The sequence below is a fragment of the Nesoenas mayeri genome (assembly GCF_963082525.1).
Source record: "Nesoenas mayeri genome assembly, chromosome: 1".
NCBI lineage: Eukaryota > Metazoa > Chordata > Aves > Columbiformes > Columbidae > Nesoenas > Nesoenas mayeri.
The window spans coordinates 180,717,097-180,743,633 of record NC_137541.1 but is presented as its reverse complement, the minus strand read 5'-3'; the positions used below and the strand labels follow the sequence as shown (position 1 = coordinate 180,743,633).

General features: G+C 37.4%; 1 protein-coding gene across 1 annotated transcript in view; it reads left to right on the top strand.

Annotated features, from left to right (window-relative positions):
• Window positions 1-26,537, top strand: part of VWA8 (von Willebrand factor A domain containing 8) — a gene marked incomplete at both ends in the record, with an annotated part of 186,826 nt that overhangs the window by 89,123 nt on the left and 71,166 nt on the right. The window contains 5 exons of the mRNA XM_080349876.1: window positions 9,052-9,127; window positions 9,787-9,922; window positions 11,201-11,320; window positions 13,154-13,359; window positions 21,083-21,234. Coding sequence (XP_080206002.1) covers window positions 9,052-9,127; window positions 9,787-9,922; window positions 11,201-11,320; window positions 13,154-13,359; window positions 21,083-21,234 — 690 coding nt within the window. The remainder of the gene's footprint in view (window positions 1-9,051; window positions 9,128-9,786; window positions 9,923-11,200; window positions 11,321-13,153; window positions 13,360-21,082; window positions 21,235-26,537) is intronic.

Here is a 26,537-nt window from a genome sequence, read left to right as displayed (position 1 = left end):
ATTTCTAAATCCTGGAAGGCATTTTGGAATTAGTTGTGAAGAACCCAGTCTACATAATATGTTGATAAAGTTTATAGGGTGTTTTAAACAAGGATTACAGTGCTGTTAGTGCACACTTTTGGATTGCAAAACAAAATAAGAGTAAGTTTACGATAAACCTGTTCACTACTAAGCTTTATATATTTTGTGGGGAGAAATGCAGTCAGTAGCTTATGGTGTAAAAGTATTTTATTGGAAAATATGCTAGATTGTGCACTTCATCCTCAATAGCCCTGGGTATTTCTGCAGATTTCAGAGCTAGCTACTGCCAATAGCGTTAACCATGCTCCCAGGGAAGTATTCTATATATCATACTTTTAATGGTTCTTATAGACCTGAATCTAGAGCATTGAATATTCAAAGCATGTGTTTTAGTTGACTACTTTTTAAGGGAAATAAATAATTTTGCTGCTTTCTTCATGGAACATGTGGAGGCGATTCAGTGTCAGATGAAGGTGGACGTTCTCTGCCCTTTCAGAAATGTGTCTGACAGATGGTACCTCATTAGTCCTTGAAATTCAGGTTGCAGACACTGTAGTTCCGCTTCAACTAGTCTTTCTGAAAATGAGTGTGTGCTTGTCAGCTGCATGTCCTGAGGTGCTGAGTCTCTAGTGAGGTGGTCAGTCTGTAGGAAGATGTTTTGGGGACAGACTTTTTAGCAGGGCCTGTTAAAACAGGACAAGGGGTTTTAAACTAAAGAAGAGAGGATTCAGGCTAGACATGAGGAAGAAACTTTTTACAATGAGGGTGGTAAAACACTGGCCCAGGTTGCCCAGAGAGGTGGTAGATGCCCCATCCCTGGGGACATTCCAGGCCAGGCTGGATGGGGCTCTGAGCAACCTGATCTAGTTGAAGATGTCTCTGCTCATTGCAAAGGGGTTGGACTAGATGAGTTTTGGAGGTCCCTTCCAACTCAAACTGTTCTATGATTCTGTAGAGTTCTTGAATTTGCCTATATTGACTGTTGCTTCATATAATTAGCTATGAAAGAGGTAATATGTATGTATGAATAATAATATGTATGTATGTATAATTTGTATAATAATGCTAATACTGAATGGGTATTGCAACTCAATAATATCTATTCTGGAGTGCAGAGATATATCGTTATCTATAAAGTGTCCTTGTTGGTGGATATAATTAAGATGTAGCCAGAGGAGAAACTGCTGGAGTGGAGAAAACTGTAAAGCTTTAAAATTATAAAACTGTAGAGCTTTACAATTAATATAATGAAGGTCTTTATTAAAATGTAGTGTTGTGTAATAAATAAAAGTAATAGACAAAAATAATTAGACTGAATTCCTAGAGTATTCTGATTTATGAATCTAAGTGACATTTTTCAAAAATTTTTCAATGATACTAAAGTGCCGTAATTATGAAGATATCCCAGAAATGTTTACTTTCAATGGCTTGGGAGGTAGATAAGGGGGAGATACAGCACGATGTAGTGTAGTACATTTTGTGATGCCATGTAATTGATGTAGGTGTCTTTTATAGAAGAATATCTCACCCCACTCCAGTGGCCACTGATAAGTAAAACTAGTCAAGCTCAACTCTGACATCCTCATTATGTGTATCTGTGACTATTTAGTTGTGTAAGAACATCATCATTGCTTATAGAAATAGAAGCTTTCGATGAGCAGACTGCAATGTAAGCTACATTAGTAATTTATTGGTGGCTTATGAATGGATTTTCTGCTGCTCAGAGCCTCAGTGAATCTGCAGAAGACACGAAACAATTAGTTCTGTTCAAGTGTTTTCTTTCTGTGTATCAAGAAAACATTCTTCTGGGAAATTAGAAAGTTTATTGTCCAAAAAGAGAATACAAGTGTTCATAAAGTCATGTGCCAAACAACTGGGCATATTTTTGAGGTTTATTAGTAGTGGTCTCTGTAATGTCTAAAAAGTTGAAGCTATTTATAAATGTGGTTTAATGCTTTTTCGTAAAAATACAGAATGTAGCAAGTTTACTTTTGCTTTTAAATTAATCTATTAGAAAATTTAGTTCTTACTTGAAGCTTCTGATTTTAAATTAGCCATATTAAGTCTTAGTGATAGCTTGATTTCTGCTTTTCTGGGTGTTAACATATGTGCTAAAGCAAGTTGGCTTTGTCGTACATTTGATGTTTTACCACTGTCAGCAAAATATTAACTGATATAGAAAATATTTTTGTTATCTGATAATCTTACTATCATTTTAGAAGATATTACGCTGCCTTATTCTGGTTATCCTAATGTTACATTTCCTTACAAAGATTTTACCTATGATATTGCATCTTTCTGTCGAAGTTACAGTGTTTATTTTAGTGACTGATGATTGGGTACAGGGTGTGATACAGGGTTCATTTTAAAAATCTACTACATTTCGTGTTGTACCTTTTCTAGTTCCCTAATAAATTACAGTAATCTGATGATCTTTTCTTCCAAAAATTAACTGAGTTTACATATGTTATCCTTTTCAAAATAAACGTAATTTTGCTGCAATCTTTAACAATCAAATTAATGAAGAGGGTTGGGGTAGGAAAACGAGCTTGTGGTATCCCTACAAGCAATACGTGCTACAAACTGTCCATTAATCTTTAGATGTTAATTTTCTTTCCCTCTTTTAGCACACATAATCACTATAAAATCCAATTACCTATTTCACCTATTGAGATCATTTAAAACTAACCTTTCAGCTTCATTGACTTCCAGGTTTTTTTTAAGTCCAGTTAAAAAACTTGTTTCAGAAGAAATAACTTCCTTTGCCCAAGGCACAGATGAACACCCGATACTGTAGAATTATAGTGTCCCTGTTCTCGGAATTGCTTTTGGTTATCTTCTCTTGAAAGAAGACAGGACTATGTAAAGCAATTTAAATGCTGTTACAGCTTTGCAGATCTGTTTTTTAAGATGAACAACCCAGAAAAGCTGTGTCCGTGGCAGGCTGGTTTTGAAGCCAGCGCTCTTCAGCTACACCAGATTATTAGAGAAATCCATTGAACACAGTGAAGAAGTCTGTGTCTATGTATGTCAGCAGGCCTCAAAAAAAGGCTAGATAAGTTTTCCTCATGATTTTTGAGTCATGAATGTCTAAATCTAAAGTATTTTCTTTCAGTGTTGTAAACCGTAACCTTATAGTATGGGCTTTATTCTTTCTGCAGCTCAGGTTTGGGAATAAATAATAAGATTATGTTTTATTATGAAGATTTATGTTGTGAAGCACTGAGTGTATTTGCTAGCATGTAATAGGTATCTTCCTGGTTTTTAACTCTTGTTGTTGTTTTTTCCCCTTTTCTTAAATACATTTTCAGTCAATACAGAGATGCCCTGCAAAGCTTCTGAGAGTTCACACGAGCTGACGGTCTCTGTTTTCAATGTTGACTTTTCATAAGCTGTCTGACTGGCTCTGCTATCGCCAGATTCCAGCTGTTAGAGACCTATTTCAGTTATCCTTTTGTAGGAATTGAATTCAGCTCGAATGTCCTGCTGTCCAGCTGTTATGGAGATACAGCTTAGTTTGGAAGACCCTCTTGTTTCATTTTCCTCTAAGGCTGAAGTAACAGCTTCTCACTGTTTACTCAGTGAAATGTATTATTATATACAATAAGGGGAGCTGGGGGGTGTCATGTTTCTTCATTTACAGATTTTTCGTGAGAGATGGATCACTTATAAGTAAATCTGTAACTTGATTTAGGCATATAACCTGAATCAAACGTGTCATTCCCTTTGGCCTTTGTTCTGCAAACTGCAGTCACACTGAGTAATGAACACTTTTATACTCCAAATAATTTCTTGGATTTTAAACAAATATATGTCCTGCTGAGCTGAAAAAAAATGTGAATTTAATGATCAGTGCATACAAATAAGTCAAAAAGGCTTTACGGTGTTATCTTAACAGAGAAGTGAGACAGCTGGTTGGCTTTTCAGATATTTTGGAATTTCGTAAACATAGCGATCAGCTCATGCAGTGCAGTGGCTGTATGGTAGGTTGGCTAAAGAAATTCATTTGTAAATGCTAAAGCCATGCAGATTCTTTCCTTGTGTTAAGATGGCCTACTCTTCATCAGGATAATCCATGAGGGGATTAGCTAAACAATTAACAGTTTCAGATGGCCCTTGGCCTGATTATTTTTCAAATGCTCTTAAAATTAGGTCACAGCAGATGGGTGTTTCATGTCTGATTGAAATGTAATTGACAAGATACATGTATCTATATACATAGGTATTTCGATAGATATCTCACAGAAACTAAGAACAACTATTAGAACATATATTCTGTGTGTGGTTTGTCTTTTCAAGTTCCGTAAAGTTCCATTTGGAGAATATGAGGAAAACCAACCATAAATCTGTTTTATCTAAGCTTGTTACCATGAGTACAAACCCTTAAAACACAAGGTTACCTTCCATAGATACTCTCTCATGCTTTCAGCCTCAGTGTAAGTGCATACAAAAGCCACGATAATATTCTTTAGCACTTGTCAAGCTGGAGTAATTCCAGTGAATATGGATGTTTGTAATGTTAACTGAGGGCCTGACACTGTGTCCTGTGTTTCAACAAACACTTTCCTGAGGACTCAAGCCTTAAAGTACAGCAGTGGAAGATACCTTTTCCTTTTCTTAAGACGATGAGTAAATTATAAAGTGAATCAAATTCTGGTTTGGTGTTCACATTTCAGTGTTTTGGGGAGGAAAGTTTCAAAACATACAAAGAATATTTGCTGATGTGTTGCGTAGATGGCATTAACATTTGTAATGAAGACTTTCATGCACTGATTTCATTTCTCTAAAAAAGCATCTTTCAGCCAGATAGTCCTCCAGGTGAGCTAACACAGATTTCAGGAGAAGAGGAATGTCATTCTCCTTTGTTCCTTAATTTTTCCTCCTGGCAAGTTTCAACCTCTGTGTCTCAACAGGGGATGATCCAAAGTACTTAGGGAGTTACTTTCTTTCCATCTTTGCCTCCCACCCTGCCCTGTTTCAAAGTCTGTCAATAGAGGTATTCAGCTTTTCCAAACAACTCCAAATTTTAATTTGAAAAGAGCCTGGGAGAAAGTTTGTCTCCAATTAATGGAATAAGAAATGCTGAACTCATTGGATTTGTAGAGAGGAGAATTCTACTCTAAACAGTAAAATAGCTACTGGGTGCATTTCCTCTCCTTTCTTTTTGGAGGAATTTTAAAAATTCAATTATTTAATAGAATTCGGATAAATCTTGAAAATTGGCAGAGGCAGAATGGACTGAACAGTCTCTGTGGTTGATGGAAATTTTTCCTGCTGCATCTGATGGTTCTTCCCTGGAAAGAAGGCATTACTGTCAAAGAAATAGTAACTGTCACCAACTTGTATGTTCAAGTAAGTCTTTAGACCTCAGAAAATGCTGCCTTTAGGGTAAATAATGCACCAGTAGCAAAAAATAAATAAAAGGCAGTGATGTGAGCTAATAAACAAAAAACATCAAAATAATTCTCTGAAGTCCTACTATGAATTGAGTGAATTGAGTGGTACTGTCAGAAGAGTTGCTGAGTTTCAGTAGCAGATCTTTTTGTTGTTGTTGTTGTTTTAATAGAGAGCTTGTTAGGACAGCTTGCTCGATAAAAATCAAAATACAGTCTTAGGAAAGATATTAGCGAGCTTTTCATATTTTTCTTTTACGATCAGGAGAAGATGAATCAGTTCAGTTGAGTAGGATGACAGAATGTCAGACAGTTTTTCTCACCTGCTTCTACATTCCCACAGTCTTGCTTCCTTATGTCAGAACTATTTTCATCTTGGGTGCCAAATGTGATGAAATTAGGAGGTTTTGATATTCATGTCTTTGTTAGAGCCTAGTTAATATTAAGATGCTAATATTAATAAACGTGAATTACAATTTTTAGTTCCTTTCCTGTGGGAGTGAAATTCTACAGTCTAATGTTTTGAGTGCCAGACATATTTTACACTTAGAAAAATCTGCATACTGTATTGTTCAGAAATATTTCAGACTTAGCATATTTTTATTATACTCATGTTAGGTTTCTGAAAAACAGAAATTAAAGACATCTAATTGCATAGCTTATGATTCTGAAAGGAAAATAACATTTATCGTTATTAACCCTGGCAAAATCATTTTTATGTACATGGCTGAATGTAATAGCCTAAGCAAGTACAGGAGTTTTTCATTCACTTACATTATCAAGCCAATGGAATTAATATCTGACTGTATATTTAGCTTCTATAATACATTGCAAATCTCCTGAAATATTTCCTTAAAATATTAAGGCTCAATAACAGCAAGGTAGAAGAAAAGAGGGAGCCACAGATAAGAAAAAAATCAGAAGCTAGATTTAGGGTGTATATTATTCTTCCATTTTGATTTCTTCTATTTTTTTTTTATTCATACAACTTTCATACTAGTGCTTAAGTAAACTATAAACTCTTCAGCGAAGTAAACTGTAAACTGTCCCAGTGTTTCCTTCTCCTAAAGATACCGTCACTTCTGTCTTCCCTGAAGAATGAGAACAACCCAGGATTTCTGTGGGCTGCTGGTGTCACTAAGCACAGTTTAGTATTCCATATCAGGGACTTGTGAGTGATCTCTGCAGAGCCAGAGGGTTAATTAGCTCAACAAAAATAAAATACACAACTTTATGTTACAGTAAAATGACATTTGACATTCATGTTTTTCCTTCCATTGCCACCTGTGCCCATCCACACCACCGCTAGAGACCTTCCTTTCCTGCCACACTCTCTTCACTTTATTTTTTCATGCACTGGCTGCTGAGTGCAAATTTATGATCTGCAAAGCATCCTGCAATACTTCAGCTTCCTTCACCTTAATCTTAGTTTACGCTTTCCTTAGAACCTCCCATTTTCTCACATTTCTGCTACTTTAAAGAGATTACAGTTCAGGTTTGACAAATCCTTCCTCTTTTCTCCTTGGGTTAATTCCTTAGAACGTTTTTCATGAATTATTTCTAGCTAATTAGTAACCTGTGACTGTGCCTTCTCATACCCTAGAGGTTGGTTTACACATTTTAAAATTCTTCTGCATCTGCGACTGTATAGGCTTGAACCAGAAATGATGGAGGTAGGCTGATAGATGTACTCTGAGAATTTAGTCTCGAAATGATCTGTGTTGAAGAAATAAAAGTCATTAATTTATTGTTATTTTTGGATCCATTGTTGATTTCTTTCCCCAGTGTAGAGATGGGTGGGCAAACAGAGTGATGAGGCAAACATTGTTTTTATGGCCATGGTGGCATCTCTAAGATAATGGATTAATGCTCCTGCTTATTTTAGTGGTTTAGAAAGCATATGTTGCAAGTGAATGCAATATGAATATCACTGTTTTGGGGAATGTTGCTGTTTGTGACAGGCTGCATTTGATGGTGTTAAATGAAGTGAAGGTGGCCCCACCTTTGTTACCTTTCCACTCCTGGATTAAAGCTCTGAAGAGTTAGCTAAGCATTAAAAATCTCCCTTCCTACCCTATGCTTTATTGCTCTGTGTGGGAAATGCCGAAATAAATCAATCATGAGTTTAAAGTTAAACAATAAATTGTTAGTTATTAGGGACAGAAATCCTGCTGACAGTAGTTGCAGATAAAGGAAGAGTGCATGTTACGCCCTCAGTTTAAAACTGCAATGGGAAGCCAGCCATTTAATCGCTTGCTGCAAACAGGACTGTGTTTGCTTTCCTGTACCCATGGAGCTTATCAGAATATTGTTGTTTTATTACAAGGGGTTACAAAATTAAAAATAGAACTCGAGTGGATATTTGGAACAGCGAGTCACGTTAGCTTAAGCAAACAGTTTTGTTACACGGTGTGGCTGTGAAAGGTAAGAGATGCATCGCATCTCCCATGCAGTGCAAAGGTTTCCCGCCTGCCCCATCGACCAGCACATGGATCTCAAGCAGTGTAACTGGGACTCTCCTGATGGGTTTTGTCATGTGGATATGTCCATCGTTCTGTTGACACAGACTAATCCAAATTCGGAAATACAGGAAGAAAGGGATGACATGACCTGCTTGCCCTGAGGTTGAATTGTATATTAGAGCCCACGAAACTGTGGGAATTGTGGGACCTTCTGTTATCACCCACCTCTGAATTATTCCTTAGCTCATTGATGCCTCTGAACCCCAAGGTAAATGGGGTTGGTTTTACAGACCTAAGCAAAGGTTTTGACATGTATGTCATAGAATCAGGAGGGGTATTATCTAGGTTAAGGACATGATGTATATAGGTACATCCACTGTGCTGATGTCTGTTGCTCAACCTGTCTGAATTGCTGCTGCTTTTCATTTATCTACGTTTGGTGGGGATGATATAGATGATACTAATAAAGATTAAGGAATATTCTCATTACTGATTTTAATTGCACTATTTTAAATTTGAATTAAAAAGTCATTTGAGCAATTCAAACACAAATAGAATTTCAGAAAGAAATACTATGCTATTAAAAGCCTTTGTCCCATCTGAGAGCTTACATGGTTCATGATGTAAAATGTAGCAAGTGCTAGTGAAAATGATCCCATCTGATATAGTTTAGATAGAACTAAAAATAATTGATTTTTAGAATTCCACAAGAGTATTTTTAGTCTTTTTTTGTTTTTCTTGGTGATATGTGCAGAAGAGCAACTAAAATATTAATGATTTCACTATGATACTGCAAATTCCTGTTTGGTTCTGGGGAAATTTCCATGTTTGTCATGTAAATGACAGTTTGAGCATGTTTGTCTAGAAATAGTAGCACCAGCAGTTATATGCCTACATGCAAAAGATAAAGATTTGCTTTTCATTTTTGTTTTCATTTATGAGAAATTGAGAACTACTGTGAAAGCCCCAACAGAGACAGGGATACTCACCTGTGACTGCCAGGCTGGCACAGTGTTATTTCTCAGTTCAAATTCTTCAAGAATTATAAAAATAATAGATATCTTTTCCTCTTAGAAAAAGAGAGTCTTCAGCTTTTCATTTATTTGTTTGCATTTTATTGTAACTAAAATTCCTGTGTATTTTTAATTAATACTGTCTGGTTTTCCACATTTCAGGGATACCACTGTACAAAGCCTTACCCTGCAGCCTTCTGTTAAAGACGGTCTTATCATTTATGAAGATTCACCACTGGTCAGTAGTAACATTTGGATTGTATATCTGAAAGTGTTTTTCATTTGAAACAAATAGTTAAACATGCTGGCTTTTCAAATAGGATTTTTTTGTGTGTGTGTTTTGATTACTTTTGTAAGTCAGTGAGTGACATTTCATTAACTTTTACTTTGGTCACATTTGTCATGTTTGCTGTGCTAAATGCCAAATAAGATGGTAATCTTGGGAGTGTAAATGCATAAAATGAGCATGGAAAATAATTTAGTTAGTGTACACCTGACATATTCTAACCGATACAGTGGTATTTCGAGTGGTATCTCCAACCTACCTGCTAAGTTGAACTGCAAACATCTCTTCCAACCATTTTTTAGTTCTTTCAGCTTCACGTTGACAGTGTAGATGGAAACTGCTTTCGCATGTCTCTGTCAGCACTCCGGTTTGCTCTGTCAGGGTCCTCAGCTCCCTCTCTAGCACAGTCCTTTCCACCTCTGTCCCAAAAACCAGAAACACCCACCTTTATCATCTTCCTTCTTCCTCTTCCCTGCTACACTTGGGTCATAGCTTATCTCTGTTCTTGTCTCAGTGCCACTAAGGTGTCACCACCACTGAGACATCAGTAATGCAGTTTCTTGCGGTTATTTTTGAGGGGGTCGTGATGATTTGATTATTTTCTCTTTTAGGTAAAAGCAGTGAAGCTTGGCCATGTTTTGGTAATTGATGAGGCAGATAAAGCACCGACAAATGTCACCTGCATCTTAAAAACATTAGTAGAAAGTGGGGAAATGGTTTTGTCAGATGGAAGGCGAATTGTTGCCAGTAAGTAGATGAAAACATTTTGATCATTTGCAGTTAGATGTAGCGTGTTGCTGGTTTTCAGCAATTACATTACTAAGTAGAGACCCAAAAGAGCCTTAATGGAAAACGTACATGATTCCGAAAGGTTAGAATTAAAGAATTAGCAGTCATTTTCTTTACTACTTCTGCAATAACTACAAAGTTTTCCCAAATGAGCAATCTCAATAATTTTGCTGAAAAAAAAAAATGTTAAATTTAAAAAATTGTAAGTTGACCTTTCTTTTTGTCATTCACCATAAGAAATAAAGTTCTAGATGACCAAATTGTGATCTTGGTTTTGCCCATCTGGATAGCTGGGGTAGAATTTGATCAGATCTGTAACTGAAGATAGGAGTATTTATAAGGTTGAATTGTTAAGGTTTTCATCTAATCAAATATTTCATATGCTTGTATTATTTAAATATATCCTGCAAGGTGAGAGTATTTTGTGATTTAATGGAATTTAATTCATCTGAATTGCAGGAACTAAATATTTTTAATTATTTTTCAAAGAAAAACCATGTTTGAAATCCCCTCTTAATGTTAATAGACACTGTGTTTTACGTAATTAGTTGCTTTTTAACCATATTGGGAACAACATTTAAGTATGAGTGGAGCAATCATTCACTTGCGTGGCACAACACTTGTCTTTTGCTTGTTGTTATAAACTGTAGGTGGGCATTTTTAAAAAACATCTTGCTAACCAACCTCAATTCTTACTGTAGTTTTTTAGAGGAGGTAACAGGATTCCCAAACACCATGTGCCACTGGAAACACGCTGCAAGGGAACAAGTGGGGTCAGTCTGACTCATTTTGGAGAGACGGAGCCTTCACATGTGTGAAATCATGTGTCTCTGACTTCTCATGGATTTTTATAATAACCAGGAGGAATTTCAGTCCTCTGTTCCCAGAGTGGATAATATCAGACCAGTATAAAAACACATGCCATTCGCCATTGGCTTTGGCATTTTGCTGAAATTAAGCACAAACAGGAAAATTAGTCCCCACCGCAAGAACAGTGGATGCATTTTTATTTTTTTAAATGAAACACTTTGGTTAAGTTTTCAGGGAAAAAAATTACAAAACTATAAAATGAAACCTAGAACACTATAGTTGAATGACATGCTAAGAAGCTATTGAACCTTCTTTTGTAACTGTTCTTCTAGTTCTAAGTATTCTTCTAATCTAATTATGTTTGTTTAATTCATTCACAATTGCAAAGCTTAAATATGTAATTAATAAATCTTATTTCTTTTCCAGATGACGCTCTTGTAGAAGGAAGAGAAAATACAATAGTTATTCATCCTGATTTTAGGATGATAGTTCTAGCAAATAGACCTGGATTTCCTTTCTTGGGTAATGACTTTTTTGGCACATTAGGTAAGTGATTCATATTAAATGGTGATCTTGAATAGAATTGATTAATAAAATGACTGTCTTTATTCATTAGATTTCATGGGAAAAAGGGGTCCTCATACATATTGATATTTGGTTTCACATAAGACACTCATGGTGAGATACAGCTTGAAGACCAACGTGTGAATTTAGGTGTCTTAATAAAAGTGCCTGAACTTGCCCTGAAGAGAACAGCTGTATGTGATCATCTGTGTTACAACTAATTTATTTTATGGGATTTGTCCAAAGACAGCAGATAGACAAGGATACAATAAATCGTTATTAATGAGCATTTATTGTGTACAAATATAGCAAAACCAGCTGTAAGCAGCTTGATTCCTGACATCAGTGGTTAACACAACTGCTCACCATTTTTATTCTCCATATCAAACAATGGAGGCTTCAATGGATGGTTCTTTTCTCTCCTCTTAACAGAGGAGGTTAATGTCTTCTTTAATGCTACCTGCTTCTTCATCCTCATTAACCTCTCCTTCCACATACTCTGTGTGACAGACCTTTTTAAGATACATGTATTTGACACGATATTGAATTTGTCCCAGTTTCACATAAGGCTGTCCATATTTTGCATCCAAGTTTTTTGTATCAACAGCAGCCTCATTTCATAAAGCTCCTGGTAGGTCCTAAAAATCCTGTGTGTCGGCAAAGATTTCCCACAGCTTCATCTCACAGCAGAAGAAAGGATTTGTGTTGCGTAAGGGCGAGTAATGAAGAATTCATCAATATGCATAGTCCCGTGTCAGTCTAAGTGGGCCTCTTGCAAGGCTTTGGCAGTGTTATACACCTGCGGTACCAGCTGAAGGGCCCTCCAGAGTCCACTGACTGTGTTGTCTACATTGGCGTAGCCACTTATGCAGGCACCCTAATTTTCTTTGTCTTTATCTGTTGGCCTTGGCTGTAATGCTTCTTCTACAAGAAATAATAACGTACTCAAAAAAGCAAGAGCAAACCCAATTCCATACTGCATGATAACCTTTTATTTTAAAGATGTAGCTCCCAGTGAATGGGCATTCCATGTCAGAGACCCATTGGTCTGAATTTTACCCAGCTATGTTGCCCCAAGATGTTTTAGTATAGCCTGTTTCTTTTTCATGACCTTTTTTCGCTCCTCACATGAACCTTTTAACAAAGTCAATCATCCCAGCATTATTGCTTGTGTCCCACATGGCAGAGGCTTAGTTGAGGTTTTGGAGTTCTTCATTGCTTTTTTTTTTCAAGCATAGCAGCGCTTCTGCTTTTAGTCCAAGTCCTTTTTCAGCAGGATCTGATGATGCTTCTGCAAAGTTTTGTATGACTGCTAAACGACTCTTTATGAATTTTATAGGTTATGATTTGGACCAATATAACACAAATATATGGAAATAATATCTTGCCACATTTCTTACCATACTTCAAGACAGGTAGAGATAAAAGATAAATGCAGTATTTCCTGTAGAACTCTCAACTGGGTTTGCATTAGGGTATTCCTGCATATAAAGATTTCCCTGCATCCTGTGATGTGTTGCAGGTGTTCACAAATTGGTCCCGTTCAAACCTGTTATTCTTTCTCTGTTTCTTCTCCCTCTCCCTCTCCCTTCTTCTCCTTTTCTTCATTAAAACGTCATGAGAGATCTCCATGTGAAGCTTTTCCTTCACATTTTTCGAAGTAGTTTTTGCCTTGTTTGTTTTACCAAGGAGTTACCCAGCATGCTCTTGAGCCATTGCTTTTCCATTTAAGGTGCTTTATGAAACTTAAAGAGGCTGTTGTGACGCTCGCTCTTTATGAATTACTTAACTGTATGCTTTTTTTTTTCTTTTTAGGGGACATTTTTAGTTGCCATGCTGTTGACAATCCCAAACCACAGTCTGAATTGGCTATGCTTAGACAATATGGTCCTGATGTTCCTGACCCGATTCTTCAGAAACTGGTGGCTGCTTTTGGAGAACTCAGGAGCTTAGCTGACCAAGGAATTATTAACTATCCCTATTCAACTAGAGAAGTTGTGAACATTGTAAAACATTTACAGGTACAGCACATCAGATTTCATTGAAAACTTGAGTTCATCACTACTAATTTGTTAATGTATGAAGCTTTTAGAAAAAGGTGCTGCCATTGTTCATGCATTTTTATTTCATTCTTATGAAAAGTTTTGCATTTCGAAGTAATCATCATATTCAGGCAGTCTGAGGGTAAGGACTGCAGATGTACACAGGCAGATATTTCTTCTGTGTATTTCTTTATAGATAGAAAAATACCCTGAGTATCTGTTTTTCTATTATGTGAGAAAATACCACATTCACACTGTGAGTTCAGTATGCAATGTTCATACTAGCCTACATTACAAAATTGTATATTCAGCATACAATGCTTCCAGGACAATGCAACTGTTCACTTCACATTGCTATAAAATTTTTAGCTTTAATCATTTACCGGGGCAAAACAAGTCCCTGCTGCAAAACTCTAATACATCACAGGGGGAATTTTTCAGAGAAAAATGTTAGATGGAGAACAACTTAACATGCAGGTACTTAGGATCCATGATTGCTTCCTACACACATTTTAACTGTCAAGTCATGAATTCTGATTTAATGATGATTTTTTTTTTAAGACGACAGTAGAGTCTGACTTCTGTCTTTATAAATTGAGGATACTTTTTGTCTGAAGTATTTGAAATTTAAAGTATCTTAATACTCTTTGCATGGCAGTGCTTTGATTTTGTTCTGTTTATAATAATGAAATCAGTAATTTGTGCAATTTATAGGCTATTTCTTGAATTACTGAATCTTAGATTGAGAAAAAAGATAAGTGTAAATATTACTTGTAATCATTACAATTACAATATTATTTCTCAAACTCTTTGGCCTACTATTCCCATGTTTAACACTGCCTATTATAACAGGGTTGCATGACGGTTTTGTGTTTGTGCTCATAAACATGGTCACATACGTTCATCCAGACATTTGGATCCTGGACCTTAGAATTACTTCTTTTAAAAATCTTCATCTAGATTTCTGGGGAGAATAGATTTTTGTGTTCTGTGGTCTCTAGGGTGCAGTGAGGTCCTGAGGCAAAGTAAATTTGTGCTATTATGAGAATAATATAAAGAAAACATAATTACATCTTTACAACTTTGTGCTAAGGGTTAAGAGGATCCAGACCTAAAAGCTGAGGAATCCATCCAAACAAACATGTAAGCAGAGTAGTTTATTAGGACCCATTACCAGTTAATAGGTATTTGCTTACCAAACTGATAAAACATAGACCATGTTGATTATATCACTGATGTCTTTAAACACAGAGTTACATTTGAAATGCAAGTGGAAGAATTACAGACCTGAGGAACAGCCGCTATGCTGCTGAAAAGCTGGTGGTTTAGGGGTCTTGTTGAATGAATTCCTCCCCGTCTTCATACTCTCTGGCTGTTCTGACCTTCCTGTGGAGGTTCTTTCCTTCATCATCTGCCTCCAAGTAGTCTGAAGTTGCCCTTTTTTCTGTCACGCACTGGTGCGGAAACACGCGGACTCTTTTTTTTGAGTGTAAACAGCATCTAATTGAAGATTGGAAGAGTTACATTGCTCATGGCCTTAAAGCCACTTACTCTGCTTGTGTCTCCTTCCCTTAACCAGATGAGTGTGGTCACTGCTACCTGGGTGTTGGGCACAGATCAGTGGCAAGGTTTCCTGTCTGCTGGTTTTCACCTCTTTCAAAGTCAAGTCCAAATAAATCTCCAACATGCAGCTTTGATTTCTTCTGTAGCATTTGTTTTCAAGATTCCGGCCTCTTTGAAAGGATACAACATTTTGTTTACTGTAACTTGTTTTTCAATATGAATAATAAAAAGGCTGGCAGTAGCCAAATGTAAACAATGAGTATAAACATAATGGTTATTCCAAAGTAAGAAGCTTTTTAGGTCTTCAGGTAGAGAAGAAAGAGGAAGGAGGGAAATGAGTCAATAAAATTGCTGGTCCTTAGGAAGGAAGGAGGGAAGTTAGTCATGTTGTTAAACAATTTCCCTTAGAGCAGTTCCACAGCCCCACTCTCTTTGTACTATTGTGTTGATTTCTTTCACATAAATTTGGATTTTTTTTCTGCTGCAAAAAATAGGTTAGATGTTTTGGACGAAAAAATTGCAGTTGATTACCGTTATCTGAGAGAGCATCTGAGCATCAAGATTAGTCAGTTAAAAGAATATTGTGGTTACTGTGGCATCAACATATTATTAAGCTAATCTGCGCAGTCTGATTAATTGTGGTCTTCAACATATAGGGCTGCATCTACACTGTAGTTACAAAGGCATCTTCCCATAAACATTATGCAAATAGGGAACCTGTAACAATTTCGTTATAGCTTAGACACTGTGTTCACAGTTAGGTTGCCTCTGTACTAAATCTTCCTTAAGGAAAGTTTTGTTTGGTGAAGCATGGGATACCAAACTAGTTTGAAGACCTGAAACTGAAGGCACCACAGGGAAAGTTGTCTACTGCAGGTGCCGAACTTGGGTGCTGCAACAGTTTCTCCCCACTGATTGTAAAAGGAATTTGAGTCTTGAAACTCTAGATTGCAGGTAACCTGAAGCTTTCTTTTTTGTCATGCTTGCCTGCAGTTTTCAGACTGTCAAATGCCAGAAGTAGTGATGTTGTGAGTGGCTTATAGGCAAGCTGAGAAGCTCTGCTCTTGCTCCGTTGGGTTACCCTATGCTGCCTGTAACTCCCTTTGTATGCTGTGACTGCTCCTCTGAACAGTCTGCTCCTCAGTCTAACATACTCGTTTTCATGAGACCTTTTGTATGTTGTTTTGCAGAGCCTAGATTCACCCAGTCTCCCCAAGAGATGTTAATCAGGCAAGCCCTGTTAGTCCAGATAAAATGGAAACAGCTTTTCTACTAACTCTATTGACTTTGGGAAACCTGAGATTTTTCTGATAGGCCTTCTTTCTTGTTTGTATCTGAGATTGCTTTCTAATAGTAGGCACTAGTGTAACAATGGGGACAGACTTTTTAGAAGGGCATATTGCAACAGGACAAGGGGTAATGGTTTTAAACTAAAAGAGGGGAGATTCAGACTAGACATGAGAAAGAAATTTTTTACAATGAAGGTGGTAAAACACTGGCCCTGGTTGGCCAGAGAGGTGGTAGATGCCCCATCCCTGGGGACATCCAATGCCAGGCTGGACAGGGCTCTGAGGAACCTGATCTAGTTATGTCCCTGCTCTTTGCAGGGAAGTTGGATTAGATGACCTTTGAAGGTCCTTTCCAACCCAAAGTGTTCTATGATACTATGAATTTTGAGGCTTTAAATGTCTGAGGTATCTTCTGGCCCTGACATCTACTAATTATCAGGCTTTTAGGCCTGTTCAGTAAGCTTTTGTGCTAAGAGAATACTTTGTTCAGCCTAGTGTTGAAAGGAAGCTAGGCTTATCAAATCACAGTTTGTATCCCTTTCTTACCTTGCTGTCAAACACACATCAATAATAAGCTTTTACCCTTTTCACCAGCCATGCTGAATCTCAGTTACTAGTTTACAAAGATAATTAGATTTCTGCCGATTTAATCAAAACCAGTGGCTATGTGACAGAGAGGTGCTGTTTAAAATGAGTCTCCCTGTGAATGAAAAGGCAGGGGAGAATTCAGCTGTTTCTCTTGGCAGTGGACGGTGACCACTAAAGACACAAGCACTGGTTAATCAATTAGTGCGTGTGTCGCTCAGAATGAGCCGCAGACATGGTGCTTCTTGCCCTGCTGACAGGACAACTGAGGAGACTCAGAGCTGGCAACATTCAGTGGAAAAAGGCATTGGGGATACAGGGGGAAGCCAAGGGTGTGGAGGGATGAGCAGGGAGGGAGGGACCTGCTAGTGCCCTGGGGGGCAGGATGAGCCTTTGGGATGGTGCTGGCAGGACGGGAAATGTGTGGGCATCGGAGGTCACTGGGCTATGTAGGGAAGTGAGGAATAGTGAGAACAGAAGTTTAAAGTCTAAAACATGAGCCAACAGTGTGTCCTGGCCAGCTAAGAGAGCCACCCGTGTCCTGGGTGCACCAAGCACAGCATTGCCAGCTGCTGAGGGAGGCAGTTGTCCCACTCTGCTCTGCACTGGTGCAGCCTCACCTGGAGCACTGGGTGCAGTTCTGGGCAACACAGGATAAAAAGGATATAAAGCTACTGGAGAGTGTCCAGAAGAGGCTACAAAGTTGGTGACGGGTTTGGAGGGGAAACCATATGAAGAGTGGCTAAAGTCACTTGGTTTGTTCACCCTGGAGGAGACTGAGGGGAGACCTCATGGCAGCTACAGCTTCCTCACAAGGGGAGGAGGAGGGGCAGGCACCAAACTCTTTAATGACCAATGACAGAACCTGAGAGAATGACAGGAAGATGTGCCAGGGGAGGTTCAGGTTGGACATTAGAGGGTGGTGGACACTGGAACAGGCTCCCCAGGGAGGTGTCACAGCCCCAAGTCTGACAGTGTTCAAGAAGAGACTGGACAGCACCCTCAGACACATGGTGTGAACTGTGGGGTTGTCCTGTGCAGGGACAGGAGTTGGACTTGATGATCCTTGTGGGTCCCTTCCAACTCAGGACATTCTATGATTCTATGAACAAAAATCTGGACTCTGCTTTTAAGCAGACTGTAGCAATACATGTACTCATGAAAAGATAGATTCAGAAAAATATGGCTTTTTCAACAAACCAAATTCTGTCACATCTCCCCATCAAATAAAGCATAAAATATGTATATAAAAATGCACATTTGTTAAAAGCAAAACAAGTGTTATTTACTGTTTTAAGGAATAACAAAGAATCTAAGCCGTGAAAATACTCCGAGGTGCACACAGAGTTGTTACTTGTAAGGGGAAGAATCAGTGAATGAGAAACAGACAGACTGATGAGAGATCAATATTTTCTCCAGTAATCTGGTTTTAAAAATCAATAGAAACCAAATTATTTATTTTTTTAATGTTCAACTCAACATTTTTGTTGTTGTGGGATTTTTGTTGTTGCTTGTTTTGGTTTTGGTTTGTTTTTTTGCTTCCAGTGAACTGTCATTGCTGTTCTGCAGTGAGCAGTTGTTCAAGCAATTATTAAAAAGTGGTCAGATTTGTTCTGATTGAAACAAGAGCTGCGATTTTTTTAATAACTGAAGTAGACAGCTTTTTGACAAGTGGTTTGTGTTCACAACAGGTTTTATTGACAACAGCCATCAGTTGTACTTGAGGAAATAAATTTTTTATAATGTCCTACTGATACAGGGAGAATGGAACTATTGAGGCAATTCACTGAAGAGAAGGGTATAGATGTCAGAAGTCACCCATTGATTCATAAAAATGTGGACATTCTTGGAAGCTACTAGTGAAAACCACATAATACTCGAAGCACTTGACCAAGGTTTGTGCAGTATCTAGCGCAGGGCAGGTAAAAGAGCAAGCAGGTCATGAGTGAACAACATCGCTTGGTGTCAGTTTGTTGGTTTTGCTTTGCAGTGAGAAGGGAAGAACACAGAAAATGCGTTATTCATCATCATAAATGTTCTAAAATAACTACTTAGGTAAGGTTTTCATTATGTAGTGGACACACAATTCTGAACATGTTTTGCTCTTTTTATCAAAAAGAAGACATACTAGAAAACAGACTGAGATGAGGCCCTGCACACTGAGCACTGAGTAGCTTTACATGTTTTTTAAACTTAACTGTGATATACATTTTTATAGGTCTGTGGCCTTTTTTTTTTTATTATTATTATGTTTACTTTGACTCAATTTTGCATTTACATTACATGTGAAATGTTTATAGTCTTTTAATATAATAGCTTTTTGGGAGGAACCTTATTTTTAGTAACCTGTTTCATTTGGTAGGGAATGGACATTGTAACCAGGGTGCTGCAAGCTTTAGGGAAACTTTATATTATCCCATACTAACTTGTATTTTGCTAAGCTGTAGTAACACAAAACTTCTAGTAGGTTCCTCATGTACAGGTTTGAAATGCAGGATATAATTTAGTGTGCTTTTCATACCAACACTAGTACTGAAATATGTAGACCACATATTACAAAAAGGTTTGTACAAGCCTATTTGTAGCAGTGGTATTCCATTCTAGGACAGTAACCAGCAAATTTTAGCATTACTTGTGTCATGGATATTTTAGTTCAGAGATCAGATATTTATTGAATTGGGAAAATACTAGACTCCTTACTAAGGCTGATATTTGATTAAGAGTACATTACAAAACATTTATTAAAATGTTAAGTTTTTATTTGGGACTCAAATATATTTATTTTTAATGCTTTTATACATTTCTCTGAGACTTCCATTAAGTCTGGGTTTGAAGTTATTTGTACCAGTCTTGCTCACTAATGGCGGAAACACAGTTAAGACTTCAGCTCCTTAAAATACTTCTTTACATGTTCATCACCGTCAGTGTGTCATTCTTAGTTTGGGGAGATCTATGTCCTGCTCTCAAAGATCTAATATTTGAACAAAAAGCCTATGAAGAAAAAGTGAGAAGTTTAAAATAAAAATATGCTTATTCCTGTTTCTTGTCAAAAAAAAACCCAAAAAAAGGTAAAATAAGGCTGTTAGATGGTAAAATTCTAGAATATATAGATTTTTATTGAAGACTGTGAAAAGACTCAGTGACTTAGATGTGTTAACATATTCAACTATAAAAGCTGGTTTTATCAATGGCCAAATCTAAGTTTTGCACAATACATATTCTGTTCAAATTATCTAAATGTACCTTTAAAATATAAGCTTATTGGAGCCTGCAATTATGGCCACATACATTAAGGTCCATGTTTACTGGAATCTGTCTTAATTTAAAGGGGTGCATGTTTGCTATTGCAGTTTCGGGGCAAATCTAAAATCTGGTTTTTCTTTATGGACACAGCACATTTCAGATAGTTTTTTTCACTAAGAAAACAAATGTTTGTACCTCCTAAGTTAATTTCTATTTCTTCTAACATCCATTCTGGCCTTAAGTAATTTTTAGTAATGAGCAGTTTATCTTCTGCTTTTCTATATTCAATGTCAAGTATCAGAATTCTTAAATGAATTGTATAGTTGAATTGAAGAATATGTGTGTTTGTGTCAGGTCTTCAAGGTTAGTAGAAAGCAGTTCCAAATTTTAAAAGTACATTGTTATATGTTCCAATGATTACACTATCTTGTTACGTGTATAATGAAAATAATTATTTAAAACACGAATGATGTTGTGTATTTAAATAATCTCAAGCTTGGGTGTCAAGAGGATGGGATCAGACTCCTTTTGGTGGTGCCCAATAACGGGATGAGGGGCAAAGGGCACAGACCGAAACACAGAAGTTTCCATCTGAATATGAGGAGAAACTTCTTTACTTGGAGGGTGCCAGAGCACTGGCACAGGCTGCCCAGAGAGGCTGTGGAGTCTCCTTCTCTGGAGACATTCAAAACCCACCTGGACACATTCCTGTGTGATCTGCTCTGGTGAACCTGCTTTAGCGGTTGGACTGGACTGGATGATCTCCAGAGGTCCCTTCCAACCCCAACTGTTCCCTGATTCTGTAATTATCTCCTGCTTGCTTGTTTAGTTGAGGTTTTGTGTCAGTAACTTCATTCTGACTTGAAGCAACGTACCTCCTTTATTCTGGAAACTAAAAAAAGATTACTTGAGCACTTATCTAAGTTGAGCAATATTACTGTTATAATTATTCATTTCAGAAGTATTTAATTATATGCTGTAACTTCAGTAAAATAAATTTAGGTGTCTTTGTCTCTTCACAGAAATTTCCAACTGAAGGACTGGCAAATGTCGTCCGAAATGTATTTGACTTTGACTCCTACAACAATGAAATGCGTGAAATTTTAATCAGTACTTTGCACAAACATGGGATACCTATTGGAGCAAAACCGACCAATGTACAGCTGGCCAAGGAGTAAGAATAACTTAAGATATATTTTAAGAAGATGGGTCTCTCCTGATCACTTTATTATAGTGTGTTATTTTGCTGCTAATTGATCTAAAAACAGCCTGGAATACTTGAAATCCATCCTCCTCTGGTTCAAATTTATATTCCTTCAAATAAGTTACGACAGTATAAATTACTTTATGATAAAGTATTTGCTTATTACTAATATTTAATTTTTAATGTCCATGTACATATTGATAGTTTGTATGCTAAACAAATATGTATTAATAAAGGGAAATACTTGTTTCTTCTCCTGTGTTTTTAATTGACTTGCAACACGTTTCTGTCCTGTTATTTGTCACCTAGATTGGGCGTAGTGGGATTTTGACTTTGATATTCACAAACGGCTCTGCAAAAACACTCCTGCAGAATAGGGCAGTGCATGTAATCGCCGAGAGCCATTTTTGTATGTGTTTGTATATCTCTGTTATTCTTTAATTATGTTAACAGTTGACATATTACACCATATACTTTTTCAGAATTTAGAATCAAAACAGCTTTTTTTTTAAAGACTAAACTGAATTATGAAACAGATTAAACTCATTCTTTTGCTATTCACAGACAGCAGCCTTTTGAAAGCAATTAGAAAAACTTACTTTGGTTTCAACTCTAATACTTAGTTTATTTATGGAGAAACAAATATTTCCCTTTAATGAAGAACGCTTTATGGATATATGGAAGTCGAGTTTTTATATTTGCTAAAGAGGGACTGATTCATATGACATGATGTCTTGATATTAGGTGTCCATGTGCAGTTTTCTCCTGCTGGAGCGCCACAATTATCATATCTAACGTCCTACGTATAACTATTAAAAGAAGACTGGCAGTGTAGTGACTGGTGAACCTTTTAATTTTGATGGCGGAGGAATTACAATGCCTAGGGAACCAATACTTGAGCAACTGCAGTTTCTGTCAAATTTACAATATATGCTTGAAACTCTTGCTGTAGTTTCTTTGCTAAACATCACTTGGTAATTTCTGTTTTAAAGAATTATAACGTTTGTCATAGTTTTTTGAGAAATTTGCACTTTATGTAATTTTTAGAAGTCTTAAATGTGGATTTACATGGGCAGATTGGAGAAGACTCTTTAGTAATGAGATCGTCAGAGGCTTAGGAAACGTAAGGGAAAGGCTGCTGTAATTGGGGACCGTTCCGTCCAGAAGTGAGAGGACAGAAGGAAGATCTGATCATTTTCAATTAGAGATAACCGCCTGATCATTTTGAATCCATCACTGTGGTTTTATACGACAGGTTACATTAAGGATAACAGATTTATAAGGCCTCCACAAGATGCTCATCAGAAACTTATCTTGACTGGCAACTATGGTCACATACTCTGTACACTGAAGGCCAAGAGGAGGAGAAACTACAGAAGCAGTTCACACACATCTGATAAAAGCAATTTTTTCTTAGATTTCACCATTCAAGTTTGGGACTAGGCTGACCATCTGGCTCTGATGATCCAGAAATCTTGGTCTCAGTATCTCACTTGCATTCACTGTGGCTGGCATTTCAGGTCATCCTGCTGCTCCATTCCAAGACAGCCTTGCTGTTGGTCATGAGATTTAACCCTGTGGAGTTTGTAAGCCACAGGTGATCACCTTGAATTATAGACTCATCTTTCAGGAATGGTTTCTACATAGTTGATTCTACCTCGGGGTAAAAGAACATGTAGATAATCTCTCCAAATCTGTTCCAGCCCATATTACAAGCTTCCATGATGGACACACTGAGGTAATTGGAACAGTGTTTGTTCCACTGCAGAAAAGGTACTTCCTGAAGCTGCTGCACGTTTAGAATCAGAGTACTGACCTTCTCTATGTTGTTTTCCAGAGAGTAGGAAAATGGCTCTAATCTAGTCCATCCCACCTTCTTCAGAAAAGATATGAGTTAATCCAAAACCTATAATCTGATTTTTATTATGATTCATGCCTGAAGACCTTCAGGGAAGGAGTCTCCTTCTCTGGAGACATTCAAAACCCATTTGGACACGTTCTGTGTGATCTGCTCTGATGAACCTGCTTTAGCAGGTGGTTTGGACTGGATGATCTCCAGAGGTCCCTTCCAACCCCAACTATTCTGTGATTCTGACTCTGCATATCACTTACTCCATCTTCACTTTAGGTAATCAGCTTTCTTCATGACAACAATTTTCTTACTGTGTTGTATTTTTTCAGATTAGTTGTCAAGATTGCTTTCAATTTTAAGCTCATTTTCCTACCTGCCTATAGTCTCTCACAAGTTTGGAATCTGAAGGTTTACTAGATGTGATTTCTACAGTGTCCTAGTGACACCAGCATATCCCCACAGAGGTTCACTTCTCTGCTTCAGTCTCAATTTGAAAGGATTTGAAGACTTACTAGCTATCACTATAAATTGCTCAGTGTTTCTGTTAAGAAACGTGAAAACTAGGATAATAGTACAAACCTATTCTGCCTGACCATGTTAGTCATACCTGCAGCAAAATCATTGGTATTGGTAAGAATACAAATGCTATATGATTAAGAATGTTTGTGATACAGATGGATTTCCAGGAGATTCTAGGACAGGAAAATATACTAAAGTGCGGACTCCTTGATACAGGTACTCTCTGGCTTGTCTTGGATCAAACAATGTGCGAATCTTTGTTTAATTTTAATAAGTTTTGGAGAAGTCTGTCTCACCTATTACTTAATCAAAAAGAAAACTTAAATCAGAATTATATAAATCTCTGCTGAAACATAACTGCTATAAAAATAGGAACAAAAATATGAGAGACATGAGCAACACACTACAATATGTGGTCTCAACGTAAGAACTTTGGGGGTTGTATCCAGCTGAAATTCCAGGGGAATTTTAACAGATGGTACTAGTGCCCACTATGGGATTTTTTTGCTTAGGCTGTGTAATTAATATACCTTATCCTGGGAGGAAAGATTAAGTGGTGTCTAATGACCACTTGGAAAATAATTCTTGCAGTAGTTGTTTTTTTTCAAGATAGAAATTAATTTGTAGATGCTGACTCATTTATTTCCAAAATTAGTATCATCTATTAGACCTGTGAAATAACACTTTACTTGGGCTCGTTGTTTTTTGAGTTGTTTTTTTTTTTTGCACATAGGATGACAATTCTTCAAGGCACTGACATGTTCAGTACTTTCAGGTTATAACATCATGATATTGTCTGTATCTCCTAGCATCACCTGTTCAATAGAGTGTAATTTTTATCAGTATTGTGTGTAAAGCAGATGGCTTGTCTATGATTCTTTGCCAAGACAGTGGGTAAAATGGATTACTCATTGTATTAATTCATTATCTTTCTTTATGTGCAATTATACTTTGTTTTTCCCATTGACATCTGTTATGTCAGATTTGTCTGAACTCCAGTTAATCTGCCATTTTAGTGCACAGTTCAGACCATTTGCAATTCCTAAGTAAAACAGCATTCAGGTCTAATTATGGCATTTATCCTTGATGAAATTGCCTTTCTACATTTTGCCTCCTGTCACTATCCACTTCCAGGTACCTGCTATAACTTGAATATTCATTTTATGTGAACTGATCTTTTAATATATAATGTAAATATGTACATTTTAACAGCTTTGATTTTCGCTTGAGGTGTGGGGTTTTTTGCCCCTAGATAGTCTGTAGTTAATAATTGGACCTGTCTCATACCACACATCTCTTGTCCATCCTGGGCGTTGCATGGGGAGCAGAGGGAGTGCTCTGTACTTACCTGTCAGGGAACGGGAGGCCTCACATAAGACCGTATATGTCTACTGCTTTTATTTTTAATCAAAAAGTATTTTAATAAAATACAGAGATCTGGTTGGTAAGAGAAGTTTCTGGTTCCAAACTATGTCTTACTGAAGTACCAACAAGTTAGGTGAGAAGTCTCCTCAGCTGGCTGGAGCACAAGCTCTGATTTAAGTCCTTGAATAACACATTCTGTGCTGGCGCTGAGCTGGCTGACAGGGTCGTATATCAAGGAGCTTTGCTGCTTGTCATAATTCATGTCCACAGCTGTACTCGTACAATAGCCGGCTGTGGAGAATGTGTCTTCAGTGGAACTTCAGTCATACAAGATTCGTAGCCATTTTCCACTGTCTTCTCTGAATGCTAAATTGCAGGTTCTATAGAGACTTTTTGAACAGAATCACAGAATCTATTGGGTTGGAAAAGACCTCAGAGATCATCGAGTCCAACCCTTCGTCCAGCTCTAGTCCGTTTACATGGCACTAAGTGCCATGTCCAATCTCAGTTTAAAAACCTCCAGGGACGGCAAGTCCACCACCTCCTTGGGCAGCCATTCCAATGCCTGACCACTCTCTGTAAAGAATTTCTTTCTAATATCCAGCCTAAATTTCCTCTGGCAGAGTTTAAGCCCGTGCCCCCTTGTCCTATTGCTGACTGCCTGGGAGAAGAGACCAATCCCCACCTGGCTATAACTTCCCTTCAGGTAGTTCTAGAGAGTGATGAGGTCACCTCTAAGCCTCCTCTTCTCTCTTCTCCTCTCCTCTTCTCAAACATGGTTGTTTGGTGGTGGTGATTTGTTTCTGTTTCTGTTTTTAATTAGCCTAAAATGAATTTAATTTCTAAAATCAAAAAGATACAAATGAAAAGAAATTGTGTTCTGTAGGTGTCAGTTTGAAAAGTTTTCCAATAGCAGCAGCCACTAGAGAATTTTTTGCCAGGTTGTCTCCCCTTAGACTGCTGTGCATGAAGAAAATCAGGCTAAATAGTATTTTTGTTTGTAGAATTGCCCCATCAACTGTAGGTCCTGTGCAATCACCTTTTCTGAGCAAAATATCTGCTTTTATAACCATTTCATGGGCAGCACTGATCTTGTAGAAAATCAGGATTGGAAATTAAGAGCGAATAGACATTATATCTAAATTTTCCTTAAGCAACAGGCTTTGGCAGATCCATAATCAAAGAACTGATCAGGAACAATTCCTTAGAACTGACTTTTAAGTCTTGGCTTTCTTACAAGATTACTGCAGCCTGTTGTGTAGTGTTTCCAGCTTTTGAGGAAAGCAAAAACAATGCATCACACTGTGCGCTCCATCCGGAGAGAGCAGTGGCATTGCAGAACCGTTCTTACCCAGCCACTGCACTTTTTACGCCCATCAGATCTCTTTGCTTCACAGATTTTTACTGCTGGTAGCATTTCTGTAATATTCTTTCTGCTGTTTATGTAAACAGTATTTGGTTAATTAGTTTCAAATACAGCACTGTGGCAGAAGAGCTTTGTGAAGCTTTTTACTGGAACTGCCACTTCAAGTTATTT